The sequence below is a fragment of the Aquarana catesbeiana genome, linkage group LG03, assembly GCF_042186555.1.
Source record: "Aquarana catesbeiana isolate 2022-GZ linkage group LG03, ASM4218655v1, whole genome shotgun sequence".
Classification (NCBI taxonomy): domain Eukaryota; kingdom Metazoa; phylum Chordata; class Amphibia; order Anura; family Ranidae; genus Aquarana; species Aquarana catesbeiana.
In genome coordinates, this window is record NC_133326.1 from 144,679,429 (window position 1) to 144,698,606 (window position 19,178).

A 19,178-nucleotide genomic window follows, 5' to 3' on the forward strand; every position below is an offset into this window, starting at 1 on the left:
AAAACAATTGTAACTGATCTGGGCTGCAGCCCCTAGGCCCTATCATTTCGAGTCACTGTCCTGGATATTAATCACAAAATTTAACTGACAAAGGCTTTTGACAAAGTGCAATTTTTATATAACTTAGTAGAATGGTAAAGCTCAAAGTCAAAGTTGAATGTTTATTTAAAGAGTTTTCCTTTTCACTGTGTCGTATACAACCAAAAAGTATCTGTTTACACAAATTGTTAGTGATACATTAGGATATACATTAGGATATGACCAAGTTAGGTTTGCACGGGCAGCGTGTGCACAAGAACTATTTTTTAAGGTTTGACACCTATACAGTAAATCCCAAAGTCATGAAAGAGAATCTGTTGTCTGCTTGAGAGATAGAGAATAATAGGGAGATGAATTTACATTCATTTTCATCCTGGGGGATCTGAATCAATCAACTTTAGAAAGACTTAAAGTGATACTAAACACACACTGTTTAATTCACACTGTCCCTTCTATTTCTGTATATGGATGATGGCACTGTAATTACATAGCTGCCAACTGTCCCGGATTTCCCGGGACATTCCCGGGACTTGGACTTCATTCCCGGATTTGTGGTGTCCCGGGAAATGTCCCGAAAAATCCGGTTCCCGTTTTTGAAACTGCCGCCGCCGCCGCTAGAGGTCGGCGGCCGGCGGAGACATTGTCTCCGCCGGCCGCCATTTTGTGGAAGTTCAGGAAGACGGCTGGGGGGGCTAGACGAAGCTTCTGCGTCGCCGCCCACCCCCTGCCTCGCTCCGCCTCGGCCCGCCCCGCTCCGCCTCGCCCCGCTCCGCCTCGGCCCGCCTACCCCCCGCCCCGATGCCAGTCTGATATGGAAAGGGGCGGGGGTTCTAGGTGGGGGGGGGGCGCGCGCACCGCTGTGGGACACCTGATGTGAGTGGGGGGGGCACTGGGGACACCTGATGTGAGTGGGGGGGCACTGGGGACACCTGATGTGAGTGGGGGGGCACTGGGGACTCCTGATGTGAGTGGGGGGGGACTGGGGACACCTGATGTGAGGGGGGGCACTGGGGACACCTGATGTGAGGGGGGGCACTGGGGACAACTGATGTGAGTGGGGGGGGGCACTGGGGACACCTGATGTGAGTGGGGGGGGCACTGGGGACTCCTGATGTGAGTGGGGGGGGCACTGGGGACACCTGATGTGAGGGGGGGGCACTGGGGACACCTGATGTGAGGGGGGGGCACTGGGGACACCTGATGTGAGGGGGGGCACTGGGGACTCCTAATGTGAGGGGGAGCTCCGCCGGGGACACCTGATGTGAGGGGGGGCTCCGCCGGGGACTCCTGATGTGAGGGGGAGCTCCGCCGGGGACTCCTGATTGTGAGGGGGGGCTCCGCCGGGGACTCCTGATGTGAGGGGGGGCTCCGCCGGGGACTCCTGATGTGAAGGGGGGCTCCGCCGGGGACACCTGATGTGAGGGGGAGCTCAGCCGGGGACTCCTGATGTGAGGGGGGGCTCCGCCGGGGACTCCTGATGTGAGGGGGGGCTCCACCGGGGACTCCTGATGTGAGGGGGGGCTCCGCCGGGGACACCTGATGTGAGGGGGAGCTCCGCCGGGGACTCCTGATGTGAGGGGGGGGCTCCGCCGGGGACTCCTGATGTGAGGGGGGGCTCCGCCGGGGACTCCTGATGTGAGGGGGGCTCCGCCGGGGACTCCTGATGTGAGGGGGGGCTCCGCCGGGGACTCCTGATGTGAGGGGGGGCTCCGCCGGGGACTCCTGATGTGAGGGGGGGCTCCGCCGGGGACTCCTGGTGTGAGGGGGGGCTCCGCCGGGGACTCCTGGTGTGAGGGGGGGCTCCGCCGGGGACTCCTGGTGTGAGGGGGGGCTCCACTGGGGACATCTGATGCAAGGACGGACTCTGCTCGGACATCTGAAGCAAGGACGGACGGCTGGTGGCAGGCGACGTGGCTGGTGACACGCTCAGGGATCCCACTGATTCTGCATTATGGTGAGTTGAATGATTTCATTTTATATTACAATATAATAATAGAAATAATGCGCTTCAATCATCCTGACACCATAACAACCATGGTGCTGGGATGATTGAAGTGCTAACACCAGGTGTTTGGAGTATCTTTATCTGCTGATTGTTAAACTTTCTAGAATACACATATTTCTATTGTGTAGGATCTGGGGCTGCTGTCCCGTCATTTCCCTCTCTCTCCCCCTCTCCATCCCTCATTCATTTCAGACTCTAACCACACCATCTAGAGCCACGGCCATTTAAGCCAGGCCCACAATTTCACGTAAACCACACCCATTTTTCGCCGCACGTGTCTATTTTTGATAGGCCACGCCTGCCAACAAATGCCCCACCCCCTAATTATTGGACAGCTCCGCCTACAGCCACAAAAGTGTCCCACATTTTTTTTTTACAATGTTGGCAACTATGTAATTATTTTATTTAAAAAAAAAATCTAAGTACCTTTTTCCTAATCGATATACAGCTGTCACATGAAGCAGATCTTTCCCAGCCTATCTGCAGGTAAAGATGAGCAGGAGGAGCTTCTAGTCCTCTGCTGCTGGTCACATGTTCAAAATAATAAAAAAAAAAATACAGTTTTTGGAATACAGAGTAAAAATAAATAATGAATATCAATAAACTGTTTTAAATTGTCATAGAAATATATATTTGAAATAAAATCTTTATTATTTTTGGCAATGACCTGATTTGAATTTGGCGTGGGTGTATTTCTGCCAGTCACAGGCTGTGTCATGTCCCTTCAGTCTGTGTCTTAAAATAAGGAAAAATGGAGGGGACAATAGGGAGGGGACAAGAAAATTGCTGCTCACCCCTTAAAAATTAGAACAAAAAAGGAAGATTTCCCCACATTGGGGTTTTTAGGCAGCACAAAAACAAATGTAGTCAATGTTGTATGAAAAAATATAACACTTTTATTGGATAATAATATATATCATCAGAGTTAAAAACAATGAGCTCCAGTGGGATTTATTTAAAAGAATAATTAGCTGAACATACAAGAGCAGACATTAGTTCATAGCAATACTTTATGTCATGAACATTAAAGCTGACGCGTTTCAACCCCTATAATTCGGGTCTTCTTCAGAGGATCAGTCTGCTGGGGAGAACATGAAAATGAAGTTGATATACATATACATGTTCCATTCATATAAGTATAATATGAGCTACATTGATTGTGCAATACATCGGTACAGTATAGTATAGTTACCAAGTCAGAGTATGTCCAACGAAAAACACAAATTCCCACATGGAGATCCCTTTAAAAATTATATTGCTTTGTCCTCTTCTCCAGAGGGGGATTCCGGCCTCCTCTACCGCCGCCACAGCCTAGACCAGGGTAGTGAGAAACAACGTGGCTTACGAGAGGTCACACTTTTGAGCACCGCCCGCTAGAGCAGACAACCAGCCGGAAGGCACCAAATTACCTGTGATAGAGATTTGCAAGGAAAAAATAATAATAACTAAAAAAACCTATATGTGGGTAATTAGATTTGATCTTTGGGCTAGCAAAGCCTCTAAGAAGACAAGGGCATTATAGGTATGATATAAATGGCCCAAACCAATAGGGGAGTTCTGAACCATATTTTTCTGGTGTATGTTTGAAAAGGATTACCATATAAGAAACACCAAATATGGTAAGAGCAATAGATATTGTATCTGTGCTGGAAAAGAAATAATAGTGGCAAAGTAAGGGGAGTAGGAAAAAGTGAGATAAAGTATACAATCTAGGTGTGGTAGGATGTGAACAAGAGCATATAAGGTGCAAGCTAATGCCAGTGAATGGAAGGGGGAAGGAAAGGATGGGGGAAGGGTGGGGGGAAAGGGGAGGAGGGAAAAAGGGGAGAGGGGAGAGAAGGCATCCGTTTGAGGTATTAATAACCTATTACCCTGTTATATCACCATTCCCCCCATGGTCTTCCTTTCCTTCCCCTTCTCTCCCCTCTCCCCTTTTTCCCTCCTCCCCTTTCCCCCCACCCTTCCCCCATCCTTTCCTTCACCCTTCCATTCACTGGCATTAGCTTGCACCTTATATGCTCTTGTTCACATCCTACCACACCTAGATTGTATACTTTATCTCACTTTTTCCTACTCCCCTTACTTTGCCACTATTATTTCTTTTCCAGCACAGATACAATATCTATTGCTCTTACCATATTTGGTGTTTCTTATATGGTAATCCTTTTCAAACATACACCAGAAAAATATGGTTCAGAACTCCCCTATTGGTTTGGGCCATTTATATCATACCTATAATGCCCTTGTCTTCTTAGAGGCTTTGTTAGCCCAAAGATCAAATCTAATTACCCACATATAGGTTTTGTTAGTTATTGTTATTTTTTCCTTGCAAATCTCTATCACAGGTAATTTGGTGCCTTCCGGCTGGTTGTCTGCTCTAGCGGGCGGTGCTCAAAAGTGTGACCTCTCGTAACCCACGTTGTTTCTCACTACCCTGGTCTAGGCTGTGGCAGCGGTAGAGGAGGCCGGAATCCCCCTCTGGAGAAGAGGACAAAGCAATATAATTTTTAAAGGGATCTCCATGTGGGAATTTGTGTTTTTCGTTGGACATACTCTGACTTGGTAACTATATTATACTGTACCGATGTATTGCACAATCAATGCAGCTCATATTATACTTATATGAATGGAACATGTATATGTATATCAACTTCATTTTCATGTTCTCCCCAGCAGACTGATCCTCTGAAGAAGACCCGAATTATAGGGGTTGAAACGCGTGAGGTTTAATGTTCATGACATAAAGTATTGCTATGAACTAATGTCTGCTCTTGTATGTTCAGCTAATTATTCTTTTAAATAAATCCCACCGGAGCTCATTGTTTTTAACTCTGATGATATATATTATTATCCAATAAAAGTGTTATATTTTTTCATACAACATTGACTACATTTGTTTTTGTGCTGCCTAAAAACCCCAATGTGGGGATATCTTCCTTTTTTGTGTCTTAAAATAAGAGCCTACATCAATCTACATGTAATATCCTACCCACATTATGTTTAGCTGGTTAGTGGGCATGGAGGAGGAAGGAGGGAGTGGGTTGTCATTTACCTATGTGTATATGACCACATGTGTGACTCTATAGTCACATGGGCTGCTCAGATGTAAGAGGGAGGAAATGCTCAGCATAGAAACTCACTGAAAACTGAGCATGTGCAAAGTTGCAAACACTGCTCTGTAAAATCCATAGCTGCATCGGGGACTCAAAGGGGGAGACAGAGAACAGCAGGATCAACCAGGTTTTTGCAAAATACAGAAAATGAATCCCATAATGACTGAGTGAGTAAGAGCAGCATGTAATACACCATTTATTGATAGTTTTTTTTTTATTATGTGGGTTTAGTGACAGTTTAATCTAGCCCTTGTATGCACCTCTGCAGTAGCAGATGACTTGAGGCGCGTACACATGATCGGACTTTCCGACGGGAAATGTTGGATGACTGGCTGTTGGCGAAAAATCCAACTGTGTGTATGCTCCATCGGACAACTGTTGTCTGACTTTCCGCAGACAAATGTTGGCTAGAAGGTTCTCAAATTTTACGCGGACAAATGTGTGTTGTCGGATTTTCCGAGCGTGTGTACACAAGTCCGTCGGACAAAAGTCCAAAGCACAAACACGCATGCTCAGAAGCAAGGACGAGCCAGAAGCGGTCGGTCTTGTAAACTAGCGCTCGTAATGGAGAATTAACATTTGTGATGTGGCAAATTATAAAATCTCGAAATGCAGCGCACATTCTCTTCTTCTTAAATGGGATAATAATGAAGCTGCTTTGCTGGTGATACTGATGGAGTTATTGCAAACAAATTTTCAAAGTCTTTTTTTTTTCTAGTGATATCAAGAATAATATTATTATGCTTTTTTTTTTTTTTTATTTATTTGGGCAAGTTACCATAACACCATCATCCCATAGTTTTAAAGAACAAAGATACAACTATGTTGGTGTCCCTTGTCAATTTTACATTGTATTTTTTTAAACGTAACTGCCTACTCCCAAACTGTCATTTGAAGTAAAACACATATCCAAGTAGTATTCTCCACAATTTTTTTAATGTGCACTAAAAAAAGAAAACAAATAAAATTATACATGCTATCTGCCAATAGAACTTAACCAAAAAGTGCATTCTATGCATCCAAAAATATAGAAAATATACCAAATCAAATCATTATTCAACCAAAAAAATAATGTCAAAGCGATAACTCCAAGGCCAATAATAAATAACACGTTATCTCCTCCGATTCCGCAACATGGCTGGTTGACGAACGGCCGTTCAGAAACGAACTGAAAAGCACGAACTGAAAAGCGCGAAATGAAAAGTGCGAATCAACACTCACCAAACTTCTACTAACACAAAATTAGCAGAAGGAGCCCAAAGGATGGCGCTAAAGAGCTGAAAAACAACCTATTACATCACTATGTTCGTATTTGTTGGCCAACAATTGTGTGTCGTGTGTTTGCAAGACAAGTTTGGGCCAATGCCCTTTGGATAAAATTCCACGTTTTTGTTGGCCAACAATCCAATTGTGTGTACGAGGCTTATGACTAGTAAGCTGCTGTCCACCATTATCAGCATGCTTGATGTCATCAGCAAAGAATAACATATAATAATTGGCATTATAGTAAGGTTATGCAAATAACAACAGATATTCTATCTTTTGTGCAGGTATGGGGACTATTAACACGCAGTTGCTTCAAAAAGGCAAGTACCAGCCTCAGCATCTTCCAGTTTAGCATACAACTATCATTGCTCCATTTTGGTCCACTGGAAAAACATGCAAACACCAAGTTAACAGAACATTTCCTCATTGCAGGCTGCCTTTTTAATATGAACTGTAGCTCAAAGATAAGTCTTTTACACACAGTTTGCTGGCAGACAATTATAACCATTTACAGAGTTCTGCTCTATTTCCCATATTACCAATACAGCCAAGATGAAGGGCACATAAATAATAAGCTATGACAGATGCTTCTTCTGCATAGACTTGTATTGGACTATATAATGCTTGCAAGTGACAGACCAAAAGATAGTGTGTAGATTTTTTGAGAAGTCTGGTATGAAACAGAAGGATTTCAGTCTCTTCAGCCTGACCTCACATGAACACTTCAGCTTATGGCCCACACACCTAATGCCGCGTACACACGGTCGGACTTTTCGTCTACAAAAGTCCAACGGACGCTGACGGACTAAAGCTGGCTGGTAATCCGATCGTGTGTGGGCTTCTCCGGACTTTCAACGGACTTTTTCAGCCTCAAATCCGACGGACTTTAGATTTGAAACATGCTTCAAATCTTTCCGACGGACTCGAGTCCGGTCGAAAAATCCGCTCGTCTGTATGCTAGTCCGACGGACAAAAACCCACGCTAGGGCAGCTATTGGCTACTGGCTATCAACTTCCTTATTTTAGTCCGGTGTACGTCATCACGTAAGAATTCGACGGACTTTTGTGTGATCATGTGTAGGCAAGTCTGTTCGTTAGAAAGTCCGCCGCAAGTCCGTTGAAAGTCCGTCGAAAGTCTGTCGGACAGGCTGTCGGACTTTTGTAGCTGAAAAGTCCGACCGTGTGTACGCCCCATAAGAGTTGGGGGTCAGGGTTTTAAAACGTAAAGGCTATAAATTCTTATCTCTGGAAATGTCCATTGATTTCAAATATGACTACATTTAACATTGTAATTTCTATATGCTAGGTTTACTTTACATCACGCAATACTTTTGTTGCATACTCTTGGATCCTGTGGGACTTTTGAAGGATTTCAACAAAATCCCTTTTCCCATGGACCTGGGGCACCAACCTCCCCCTCCCCACACCAATCTCCTCCCCACCCCCCACTGAGTGCCAGTATTTTCTCCCACCCAACTTCAATGAGCAACAATGCCATTGCCCACCTCCTACTGTGCTCCAATATTCCTCCCACTAGTCCACTAAAGTGGATCGTCAATGCATCATAACAGCAAAAACACTATTTAATTCAGTTTAATAATCAAAGGCAACTCCTCCATTCACCCGTCTCCATGCTTTATTTTTGAGAAATATTCTGAGAAATCACTTTGAAAAACACCCCCTAGCATTTCTGGCCGTGGCCATCTTGACTAAGGGCTAATGATTCATGCAGCATTTACTTCCTGGAATCCACCTGTCTCAAACATGCATGCAGGAGGGTGTGCTTAGGTAACAAAACATCTCCTCCCCTCTTGGAATGTATGACATTATTTGCCTAGCCAAGAAACAGGAAATAACTGAAGAAATGTAAAAAAAAGGGAAAATATGATATATACTGTATTTACTAGGGTTGCACCGATGCTAATACCGAATACTTGCACAAGTACTCATATTCATGCTCCGGATACCCGAAACTGATACCTTTGTTATTCAAAATTAATGGGCTCAAATTGCAATGCAAAGAATCTGCAAGTGTACAACTTGCCAGTGAAAATGTGCAGCAATTCCAAAACCACGCCCACTGCACATTGGGGGAGCTGATGCGCGGGTCCACCTGCGATCGCTCCTCAGAGAAGCAGAACGGGGATCTGCAATGTAAGCAATGCAGATCCCCATTCTCACAGGGGAATACAGTGTGATCATCTGTTCCTAGTGATCAGTAACAGCAATCTCTCTGTACTCCCAGTCAGTCCACTCTCCCCACAGTTAGACACACCTCCCTAGGACACACTTAACCCTTTGATCGCCCTCTAATGTTAACCCCTTCCCTGCCAGTGTCATTTTTACAGTAATCAGTGGATATTTTTTAGCTCTGATCATTGTAATAATGTCGCTGGTCCCAAAAAAGTGTCAAAAGTGTCCGATCTGTCCACCGCAATGTCGCAGTCCCCCTAAAAATCGATGATCGTCGCCATTACTAGTAAAAAAAAAAAAAAATTAATAATAAAAATGCCATAATCCTATCCCCTATTTTGTAGGCGCTATAACGTTTGCACAAACCAATCAATATACGCTTATTGCGATTTTTTTTACATTTTTTTTTACCAAAAATATGTAGCAGAATACATATTGGCCTAAACTGATGAATACATTTTTTACATATCTTTTTGAATATGTTTTATAGCAGAAAGTAAAAAATATAGTTTTTTTTTTTTTTTCAAAATTATCTGTCTTTTTTTGTGTATAGCACAAAAAAATAAAAACCACAGAGGTGATCAAATACCACCAAAAGAAAGCTCTATTTGTGTGGAAAAAAAGGACATCAATTTTATTTGGGCACAGCTTTGCATGCCCGCGCAATTGTCGGTTAAAGTAACAGAGTGCCGTATCACAAATAATGGCCTGGTCAGGAAGAGGGTAAAACCTTTCTGGTCCTTAAGTGGTTAAAGCATGACATGTTAGGTATCTATCTGCTTGGTGTGACATCATCTTTCACATTATACAAAAAAATTGGGCTAACTTTACTGTTTTGTTTTTAATTCATGAAAGCGTATTTCTTCCAAGAAAATTGCATTTGAAAGACTGCTGCGCAAATACAGTGTGACATAAAATATTGCAACGACCACTATTTTATTCTGCAGGCTCTCTACTTAAAAAATATATATATATATATAATGTTTGGGGGAATCTAAGTAATTTTCTAGCAAAAAGTAATGATTTTAAATTGTAAACATGTGTCAGAAAATGGCTTAGGAATGAAGGGGTTAAACACATATGGGTTTTCTGTAGGATGTCCCTCTGTAATGATTGATGGTCAGGGCTCGTATGCAGCACAGCCTGTACACCCCCCCCCCCCCTGTACACAACACGCACCACGTGGGAGAGACGTCACGTGACGCTGCAGGGAAGCCTAAACTACATTGTCCAGCAGCCTTTGCACATCGATTGACGTCAGATACAGATCAGGGGGCCGCGGGAGACAGATCTGTGAATTTCGATGTTGTCATGGAAACCGGCGCAGCGCCCTTCACCGCCCCGACTGCTCTCAGGAGCCCTCTGATCGGAGACATCGGTAGGAGCTTTTTCCTTGTACGGTGATTGGATATGTGTGACCTGGAGGCCATCATGTTCCTAGAAGAGCATGCTGGATGTTTACCAGACCATCTGACACATGTCATCACCGCGATCATGTATAGGGAGATCTACAGAATGTGACATTCATCTCCATGTGTATCTCTCTGTTGTCAGATCCTAATATATTACCGTTTTATCTGTGATTTTTTATTTATAGGGACACTGGCAATCTTTATGTGAAAGCGAACAGAAAAACTTTTTTTTTTTTTTGGATGAGTAATGGTGGGCACACACCCTTTTATTATCTGATCAATGTGTGATTCCATCAAAAATCGACTCTGCAAACAATTGAAGAACCATAACTTCCCTTTCGACCGATTTAGATCAGATTTGATCAAATTGAGTCGTTCAGCCAGGGTATAAAATTATTGATTGTTTTGCATTGATTTCCAGCACTGATTTATAAATATGATGGAAATGACATGGTAGAAACACAGCTACCATCATACATTGCATGGGCTCAGGTATAAAAAGTCAGTACCGGTGTTCTTTCGAGAAATCAGATGTTGTGCTGTTATGTACGGTGCATGCGTTGCGCATGCGCCCTTCAGCCCAGGCACTATCCGAGAGAAAACCAGCATGAGCCAACTAACCGGGGAGCTGTCATCGCTGACAGCCAATCGGAGTCCGCAGGGGTATTCCCCGCTTTCAGCGGCATGTATACATACCCCTTGCCTACGTGCAGCTGCGGGGTGGGGAGTGCCTCCCCTGACTATGATTGGCTGTTGGCTTTGGGAGCTTCCTCCAGGCAGGTTCCAACTCATATCCAAAGACATCTAAGCTGATCCCTTCTTGTGGCATATTGAACAAATCTGTTGACTATAGATCAGTTATTGTTCATCAGAAAATAAATCGATCATTTATCTAGATTGTAAGCTCTAACGAGCAGGGCTCTCTGATTCCTCCTGTATTGATTTGTATTGTAAGTGTACTGTCTGCCCTCATGTTGTAAAGTGATGCGCAGACTGTTGGATGCTATATAAATCCTGTATAATAATAATAATAATAATTTGAAGTGTGTAGAACCACTGGGGGGGGGGTATAACCTGTATCAGTTGTTTTTTCTGGCCATTTTTCCCATTTGGGAGATTTCTCTTCATTTCTTGTCACATAGCCAAACAGGAAGTAAGAAGAAATCCTTCCAAACAGAGGGATTCCCTGGTTGTCAACAGAACGGGTGTCCCCAATGGAAGATTTCACCTCTAAAAATGTTCTGGTGACCACACAATAATTTGGGTTTGTCTTTCATTTTCACTCTGAGAGATAACAGTAAACAGGACAAATAGAGAAGGTGAATAACTGTGCCTAACGGGAGCAAAGACAGCTATAAAAAACTGGCTATTCTAATCCCTCTCTGCTCTATCCAAAACTAAAAAAAGAATTCCTTTAGTTATACTTTAGAAGTAAACCCTCCAATCGTTTTCAGCCAAGCAAGCTGCCATCTTGGCCTCTGTTTAAGCTTCAACTGCCATGGTTCTGAACATGTGATCAGTTATGACACCAGCCATTGGATAGTTTGACAGTTTGATTGAGAGCACAACCAATGTGACAGTTCCAGCATGCCGGGAATGTAACTGTTTTTTGAAAAACTGTTAAATCAGTGGGTTTACTTCTGCTTTAAATTAAGCAGAACCTACAAGTCTAGGAATAAGCAGATCATACCTAGGCACCCTTTATTATCAGAACTGAAGGAATTTAAAGCAGAGTTCCACCCAAAAGTTTAAGCACTCCTCCCCCCTTACATGCCACATTTGGCATGTAATTTTTTTTTTTGGGGGGGGGGGTAACTAATTTAGAGAGGGACTTCCTGTCCCACTTCCTCCTTCTGCCCACGGGCCGCCTAGGCGACTCCTCTTCTCCCCTGGGCGGTTCCTCCCTCTCGGCAATCTTCTGGGACATGTGACATGTCCCAGAAGATTGCCTGTCCACTGGGAGAGCGCAGCGCCACTTAAGCATGCGCAGTGTGCGCCCGGCCGTGAAGCAGCAAGCTGTCATGGTCGGGTGCCCACGGTTCCAATGGATGCACTGAGGAGAGGAGCGGGGCTCTGTGCGGCTGCATCGCTGGACCGTGGAACAGGTAAGTGTCTGTTTATTAAAAGCCAGCAGCTAAACTTCTTGTATGTGCTGACTTTTAATAAAAAAAAAAAGCTTGGAACTCCAAGACTTTGAGCAGGCAAGCTAATATTGCAGGAGAGACATGCAGTGTTCACAGATCCCCTGCTGATCTGAGCGGACTCTGCTCTGTGTGAAAGGCTGAAGTTGTTCTAAATCAGGGATCTCAAACCGGTGGCCCTCCAGCTGTTGCAAAGCTACAAGTTCCATCATGCCTCTGCCTGTGGGAGTCATGCTCATAACGGTCAGCCCTGCAATGCCTCGTGGGACTTGTAGTTCCACAACAGCTGAAGGACCGCCAGTTTGACACCTGTGTTCTAAAGGCTGAAGGTTTTTTACCTTCATGCATTTTGTGTGCAGCAGACCCCCTGTCCCTCTAATACTTACTTGAGCCCCCCCCTCGATCCAATGGTGTGCATGAGAACATCGGCTCTCTGGGGACACTCCCTGCTCATAGGCTGAGGCAGCCAATGAGAAGAGAGATGGGGTGGGACCGAGCCACGGCTCTGTGTCTGAATGGACAGGCAGAGCAGCGGCTCAGGAGCGTGCCTGTTTGGGTGCCCCCATGGCAAGCTAATTGTTCTGGGGGAACTTGACAGGAGGGAGGGGCCAGGAGTGGCAGCATGGGACCCGAGTAGAAGAGAATCAGGTCTGCTCTGTGCAGATCAGGTAACTATGACACATTTGTTATTTAAAAAAAAAAAATGCCTTTAAAATCACTTTAAGCCTGCCATACATGAAATCGATCCAGTTTAGCAGGAACATTCGATCCATGTATGGGCAGGCTGGCTGTGCAGAGGTTGACGTCTGTACAACTGGCCTGTTGGAAAATTTTTACATGATCGCAGTATTCTAATAGTGGGAAGGTCTCCCCGCTGTGGGAACACAATAGCTCAGGGGGAGTGATTCCTCCATCCACATTAAATGTGTGTGTGGGGTAATCAGGTAATAAAAAAAAAAAAAAAGACTAATGCCTTACCCTTACCTCCTGTCTTATTTTTCACTTTCGTCTCAGGCTACATTCACACTTGAGCTGGTGTTTTCAGACATTTTTTCAAGTGGTGTTTTTTTTTTTTTTTCAGTCATTTTTGAGGATTTTTTTGGGCAGATTTGCAAATATAAGCGTTTTTTCAGGCATTTTTCATTTAGCCATTTTTTCTGTAACCAATAGAAACCTGTGTAAGGTGTGGAGTGATGCTGGAAAAGGAGAGGGAAGCTGCTGTTTGAGCAGAAAACGTCCGGAAAAAAACCAAAACGCTTATTTGTCACTGTTCAGGCGTTTTCCATTGAAGCCTATGGGGACAAAAACACTCAAATCTGCCAGAAAAGTAGCTCTTGTACTTTTTTTGAGTGACAGGCGTTTTGCTACAGGTGACAAAGCACTCAGATGTGAACAGGGGCCATTGAATGAGATTTTACTTGTTGAGCGAGCTTCGAACTGAAAAAAATGCTCATGTGCGAAAGGGGTTTTACAAACCAGATGGAAATGATTTAGCTGAAGTTTCTGGTGTGTTTTTGTCATTTTTGTTTTATTGATATTATTATGGATTCCTCATTCAGGTAATTGGGCAGACAGGACACCAGTTCATGATGCTTCCAGAAATGGCGAGGTACCCCAGTTGAAGCAATTGATTGACAGCGGTGTTTGTGTGAACTTGGTTACTGTGGACTCTATCACCCCTCTTCATGAAGCTTGTCTTAACGGCCACCTTCAGTGTGTCAATTTGCTGCTTACTGCTGGAGCACAGGTAAGAAATCCAGTATGCTTCATCAACACAAAATATAACTATAACTTTCCACTTGCCTACTCGCCTTTTGTGAGTGGAAAATGAGGGCTGACGAGCGTGGGCTGCCATGGAGCGGGCGGGGGGGGGGGGAGGGGGGTGAGCACCTCCGGCAAGTGGGGTTGAATGGAAGCTCTTCTCCTAGTGATCACCCAGAGGAAGAGAGAAGAGAGCAGGCAGCCGGATCATCAGAGAGCGTAACATTGCTGTAACAGCTTTCATTTCAATCGCCGTGTGTTCCCCGCACTCACTGTCATATACACCCCTGCCCAGGGCCATCTTAATAACATCATGAGCCCCTGGGCAGAGTAATGTTCTGGGGCCCCTACAATGGAGACAGCGCAGGTAAACAGACATCAAGTAGGTAGGAGGCAGACAAGCGGAGCTTCTCCTTTTGGGTGGAGCTCCGCTTTAACTACATGAACAATCATTCTGTACAGCAAAGAAACAATGGGAAAATACTACATATATAAAGTAACAAAGCTGTCCTGTGCATATAATATATCTGCTAGATTGATGCTCAGGACAGTTGAAACAAGTATAGACACGTCGCCAATAAAAATCATGAGGCACCATCCAGCCTGACAGGGCCTCAGATACCCCCAACATTGTAATCCCTCTACATCTTATATACATCCGGCACTCCTAACTCCGCACAACCCACACACACAACAGGTTTCCCACTACCATTGTTATCCTGTTACCACCTCCACACCTCCTGAATCCTCATCCCCAAATACCTCCCCAGCACTCTGACCCCTCTACACCCCAGATATCCCCCCCAGCACTCTGACCCCTCTACACCCCAGATATCCCCCCAGTACTCTGACCCCTCTACACCTCAGATATCCCCCCAGCACTCAGACCCCTCTACATTCCAGATATCCCCCCAGCACTCTGACCCCTCTACACCCCAGATATCCCCCCAGCACTTTGACCCCTCTACACCCCAGATATCCCCCCCAGCCATCTGACCCCTCTACACCCCAGATATCCCCCCCAGCACTCTGACCCCTCTACACCCCAGATATCCCCCCAGTACTCTGACCCCTCTACACCTCAGATATCCCCCCAGCACTCAGACCCCTCTACATTCCAGATATCCCCCCAGCACTCTGACCCCTCTACACCCCAGATATCCCCCCAGCACTTTGACCCCTCTACACCCCAGATATCCCCCCCAGCCATCTGACCCCTCTACACCCCAGATATCCCCCCGCACTCTGACCCCTCTACACCCCAGATATCCCCCCAGCACTCTGACCCCTCTACACCCCAGATATCCCCCCCAGCACTCTGACCCCTGTACACCCCAGATATCCCCCCCAGCACTCTGACCCCTCTACACCCCAGATATCCCCCCCAGCCATCTGACCCCTCTACATCCCAGATATCCCCCCAGCACTTTGACCCCTCTACACCCCAGATATCCCCCCCAGCCATCTGACCCCTCTACATCCCAGATATCCCCCCAGCACTTTGACCCCTCTACACCCCAGATATCCCCCCCAGCCATCTGACCCCTCTACATCCCAGATATCCCCCCAGCACTCTGACCCCTCTACACCCCAGTTACCCCCCCCCAGCCATCTGACCCCTCTACATCCCAGATATCCCCCCAGCACTCTGACCCCTCTACACCCCAGATATCCCCCCCAGCACTCTGACCCCTCTACATCCCAGATATCCCCCCAGCACTCTGACCCCTCTACACCCCAGATATCCCCCAGCACTCAGACCCCTTTACATCCCAGATATCCCCCCAGCACTCTGACCCCTCTACACCCCAGATATCCCCCAGCACTCTGACCCCTCTACATCCCAGATATCCCCCCAGCACTCTGACCCCTCTACATCCCAGATATCCCCCCAGCACTCTGACCCCTCTACACCCCAGATATCCCCCCCAGCACTCTGAACCCTCTACACCCCAGATATCCCCCCCAGCACTCTGACCCCTCTACATCCCAGATATCCCCCCCAGCACTGTGACCCCTCTACACCCCAGATATCCCACCAGCACTCTGACCCCTCTACACCCCAGATACAGTACTCTGACCCCTCTACACCCCAGATATCCCCCCCAGCACTTTGACCCCTTCACACCCCAGATATCCCTCCAGCACTGTGACCCCTCTACACCCCAGATATCCCTCCAGCACTGTGACCCCTCTACACCCCAGATATCCCCCCAGCACTCTGACCCCTCTACACCCCAGATATCCCCCCAGCACTCTGACCCCTCTACACCCCAGATATCCCCCCAGCACTCTGACCCCTCTACACCCCAGATATCCCCCCCAGCACTCTGACCCCTCTACGCCCCAGATATCCCCCCAGCACTCTGACCCCTCTACACCCCAGATATCCTCCCAGCACTCTGACCCCTCTACATCCCAGATATCCCCCCAGCACTCTGACCCCTCTACATCCCAGATATCCCCCCCAGCACTCTGACCCCTCTACATCCCAGATATCCCCCCCAGCACTCTGACCCCACTATACCCCAGATATCCGCCCAGCACTCTGATCCCTCTCTGCACCCTAGATATTCCCCCCAGCACTGTTACCATGTACCATAAGATACCCCTTGTATTGTGACCCCACTACATCCTTGATACCCCCTACACTGTGGCCTCTCTACACCTCAGATACCCCCCCCCAGCACTGTGACCCCTCTAAACCCCAGATATCCCCACCAGCTCTCTGACCACTCTACACCCCAGATACAGTACTCTGACCCCTCTACACCCCAGATACAGTACTCTGACCCCTCTACACCCCAGATATCCCCCCAGCACTCTGACCCATCTACACCCCAGATACTGTACTCTGACCCCTCTACACCCCAGATACAGTACTCTGACCCCTCTACACCCCAGATATCCCCCCAGCACTCTGACCCATCTACACCCCAGATACAGTACTCTGACCCCTCTACACCCCATATACAGTACTCTGACCCCTCTACACCCTAGATATCCCCCCAGCACTCTGACCCATCTACACCCCAGATATCCCCCCAGAACTCTGACCCCTTTACACCCCAGATATCCCCCCAGCACTGTGACCCGTTCACACCCCAGATATCCCCCCAGCACTGTGACCCGTTCACACCCCAGATATCCCCCCAGCACTGTGACCCGTTCACACCCCAGATATCTCCCCAGCACTCTGACCCCTCTACACTCCAGATATCCCCCCAGCACTCTGACCCCTCTACACCCCAGATATCCCCCCAGCACTCTGACCCCTCTACACCCCAGATATCCCCCCAGCACTCTGACCCCTCTACATCCCAGATATCCCCCCAGCACTCTGACCCCTCTACATCCCAGATATCCCCCCACCACTCTGACCCCTCTACATCCCAGATATCCCCCCCACCACTCTGACCCCTCTACATCCCAGATATCCCCCCCAGCACTCTGACCCCACTATACCCCAGATATCTGCCCAGCACTCTGATCCCTCTCTGCACCCTAGATATTCCCCCCAGCACTGTTACCATGTACCATAAGATACCCCTTGTATTGTGACCCGACTACATCCCTGATACCCCCTACACTGTGGCCTCTCTACATCCCTGATACCTCTAGCACTATAGCCACCCAAGATACCCCAAGCATTACTACCCCCTATACACTCCAGATCCCCCCTCAGCGTTGTTTTCCCCCATACACCGTTGATATGCCCCACCACCATTATTCCATCCATGTAGTACCCCCATTTCCAGTGAAGATACAGTGCATGTGAACTTTTGGCTACACATGTGCCCACCTCCAGGACTGTGACAAGGACTGACCTATACTAATCAAGTCATGCAGGCAGAAGGAGGGGCGGAGGAGGGAGCATCCCTCCCGGCATTCCAAGCCCCTCAGTGCAAACAGTGCTGGACAGCTGAGCTCCCCATGACACCATCCACAATGCCACTTCCGCAGGTGGGCTCTCAGTGCTGCCGACTCAGCAGCTCCCACTCCAGCTCCTACCCTGCGGCCTCCGAGTCCTGAGCATTCAAGCTGTATGGGGTGGGGTCAGAGCATCACTGGCGCTAAGGCCCCGCCCCTCCCTGCTGGCTGTAAAATAATAGGTATCATTCTGCACAGCAGAGCGCACCGCTGCCAGCCTGCCCCCCCTGTTTATCCATCACTCTCAGTGTCATCATGGGGCCCCCAATTTCCGGGCAGCGTGGGCTCAAAGAGCAGCTGCTTTGGGGAAAGTGCAGGGGCACCCGGGCAGTGCCCAGGTGTGCCCGCTCATTAAGACGGCCCTGCCCCCGCCTCCTATCCCCTGTACTTTGATAGAAAGAACACCCGTCCAATCACAGGACGTATGACGTATATCAAAGTCGCCGGGCCAGGAAACAGGTCTTTATGTGACAGCTAGCGTGGGGAACACACGGAAATTGAAATTAAAGCTGTTACAGTGATGTTCCTTGGCACTCTGATGATCTGGTCCGCAATCTTCTTCCTCTCCTCTCTTCCCCTGCACAGGTAGGCTGCATTGATGGACACAGGTGAAGCAGCGTTGATGGACACAGGTAGGCTGCATTGTTGGACACAGGTGAGGCTGCATTGATGGACACAGGTAGACTGCGTTGTTGGGCAGAGGTGAAGCAGCATTGATGGGCACAGGTAGGCTGCATTTTGTGCATAGGTGAAGCTGCATTGATGGAAACAGGTAGGCTGTATTGTTGGGCACAGGTCAGGCTGCATTGATGGACACAGGTAAAGCAGCATTGATAAACATAGGTAGGCTGCATTGTTGGGCACAGGTGAAGCAGCATTGATGGACACAGGTAGGCTGCATTGTTGGGCACAGGTGAAGCAGCATTGATGGGCACTGATAAAGTTGTTGTTAATATTTATTTTTAAAGCTTAATTCTTCATAAAACATTTAAGTGTCATTTCATGAGATAATTTATGAGGGCGTGTTTAGGGGCGGGGCAGGGTAGGGGTTGGGTGGGGCAACTGGTGGCGAGTAACCCTTGAGGCCTGGCTAGTAGCTCAGGACTTTTTGAGCCCTGGTATTAGTATAGTTCTGATTTCATAATAATAATAATATTTAATGTGCCTTTTAAAAATTGTGAAGTTTATTTTTAGTGTATGTAATGTGTGTAGATGTCCATTTATATATGTTTATGGGATTTTCTTTTTTTTTTCTTTAACCACTTAAGATCCGCGCTATTGCCAAATGACGGCAACAGCGCGGACCTACATTGCCGGG

At 47.1% G+C, this 19,178-nt stretch overlaps 1 protein-coding gene across 1 annotated transcript in view; it reads left to right on the forward strand.

Annotated features, from left to right (window-relative positions):
* The first annotated feature begins 9,817 nt into the window (after window positions 1–9,817).
* Window positions 9,818–19,178, forward strand: part of LOC141131756 (ankyrin repeat and SOCS box protein 13-like) — a 47,879-nt gene continuing 38,518 nt past the window's right edge. Inside the window, exons 1-2 of the mRNA XM_073619404.1 lie at window positions 9,818–9,994; window positions 13,729–13,916. Coding sequence (XP_073475505.1) covers window positions 9,928–9,994; window positions 13,729–13,916 — 255 coding nt within the window. The 5' untranslated portion in view covers window positions 9,818–9,927. The remainder of the gene's footprint in view (window positions 9,995–13,728; window positions 13,917–19,178) is intronic.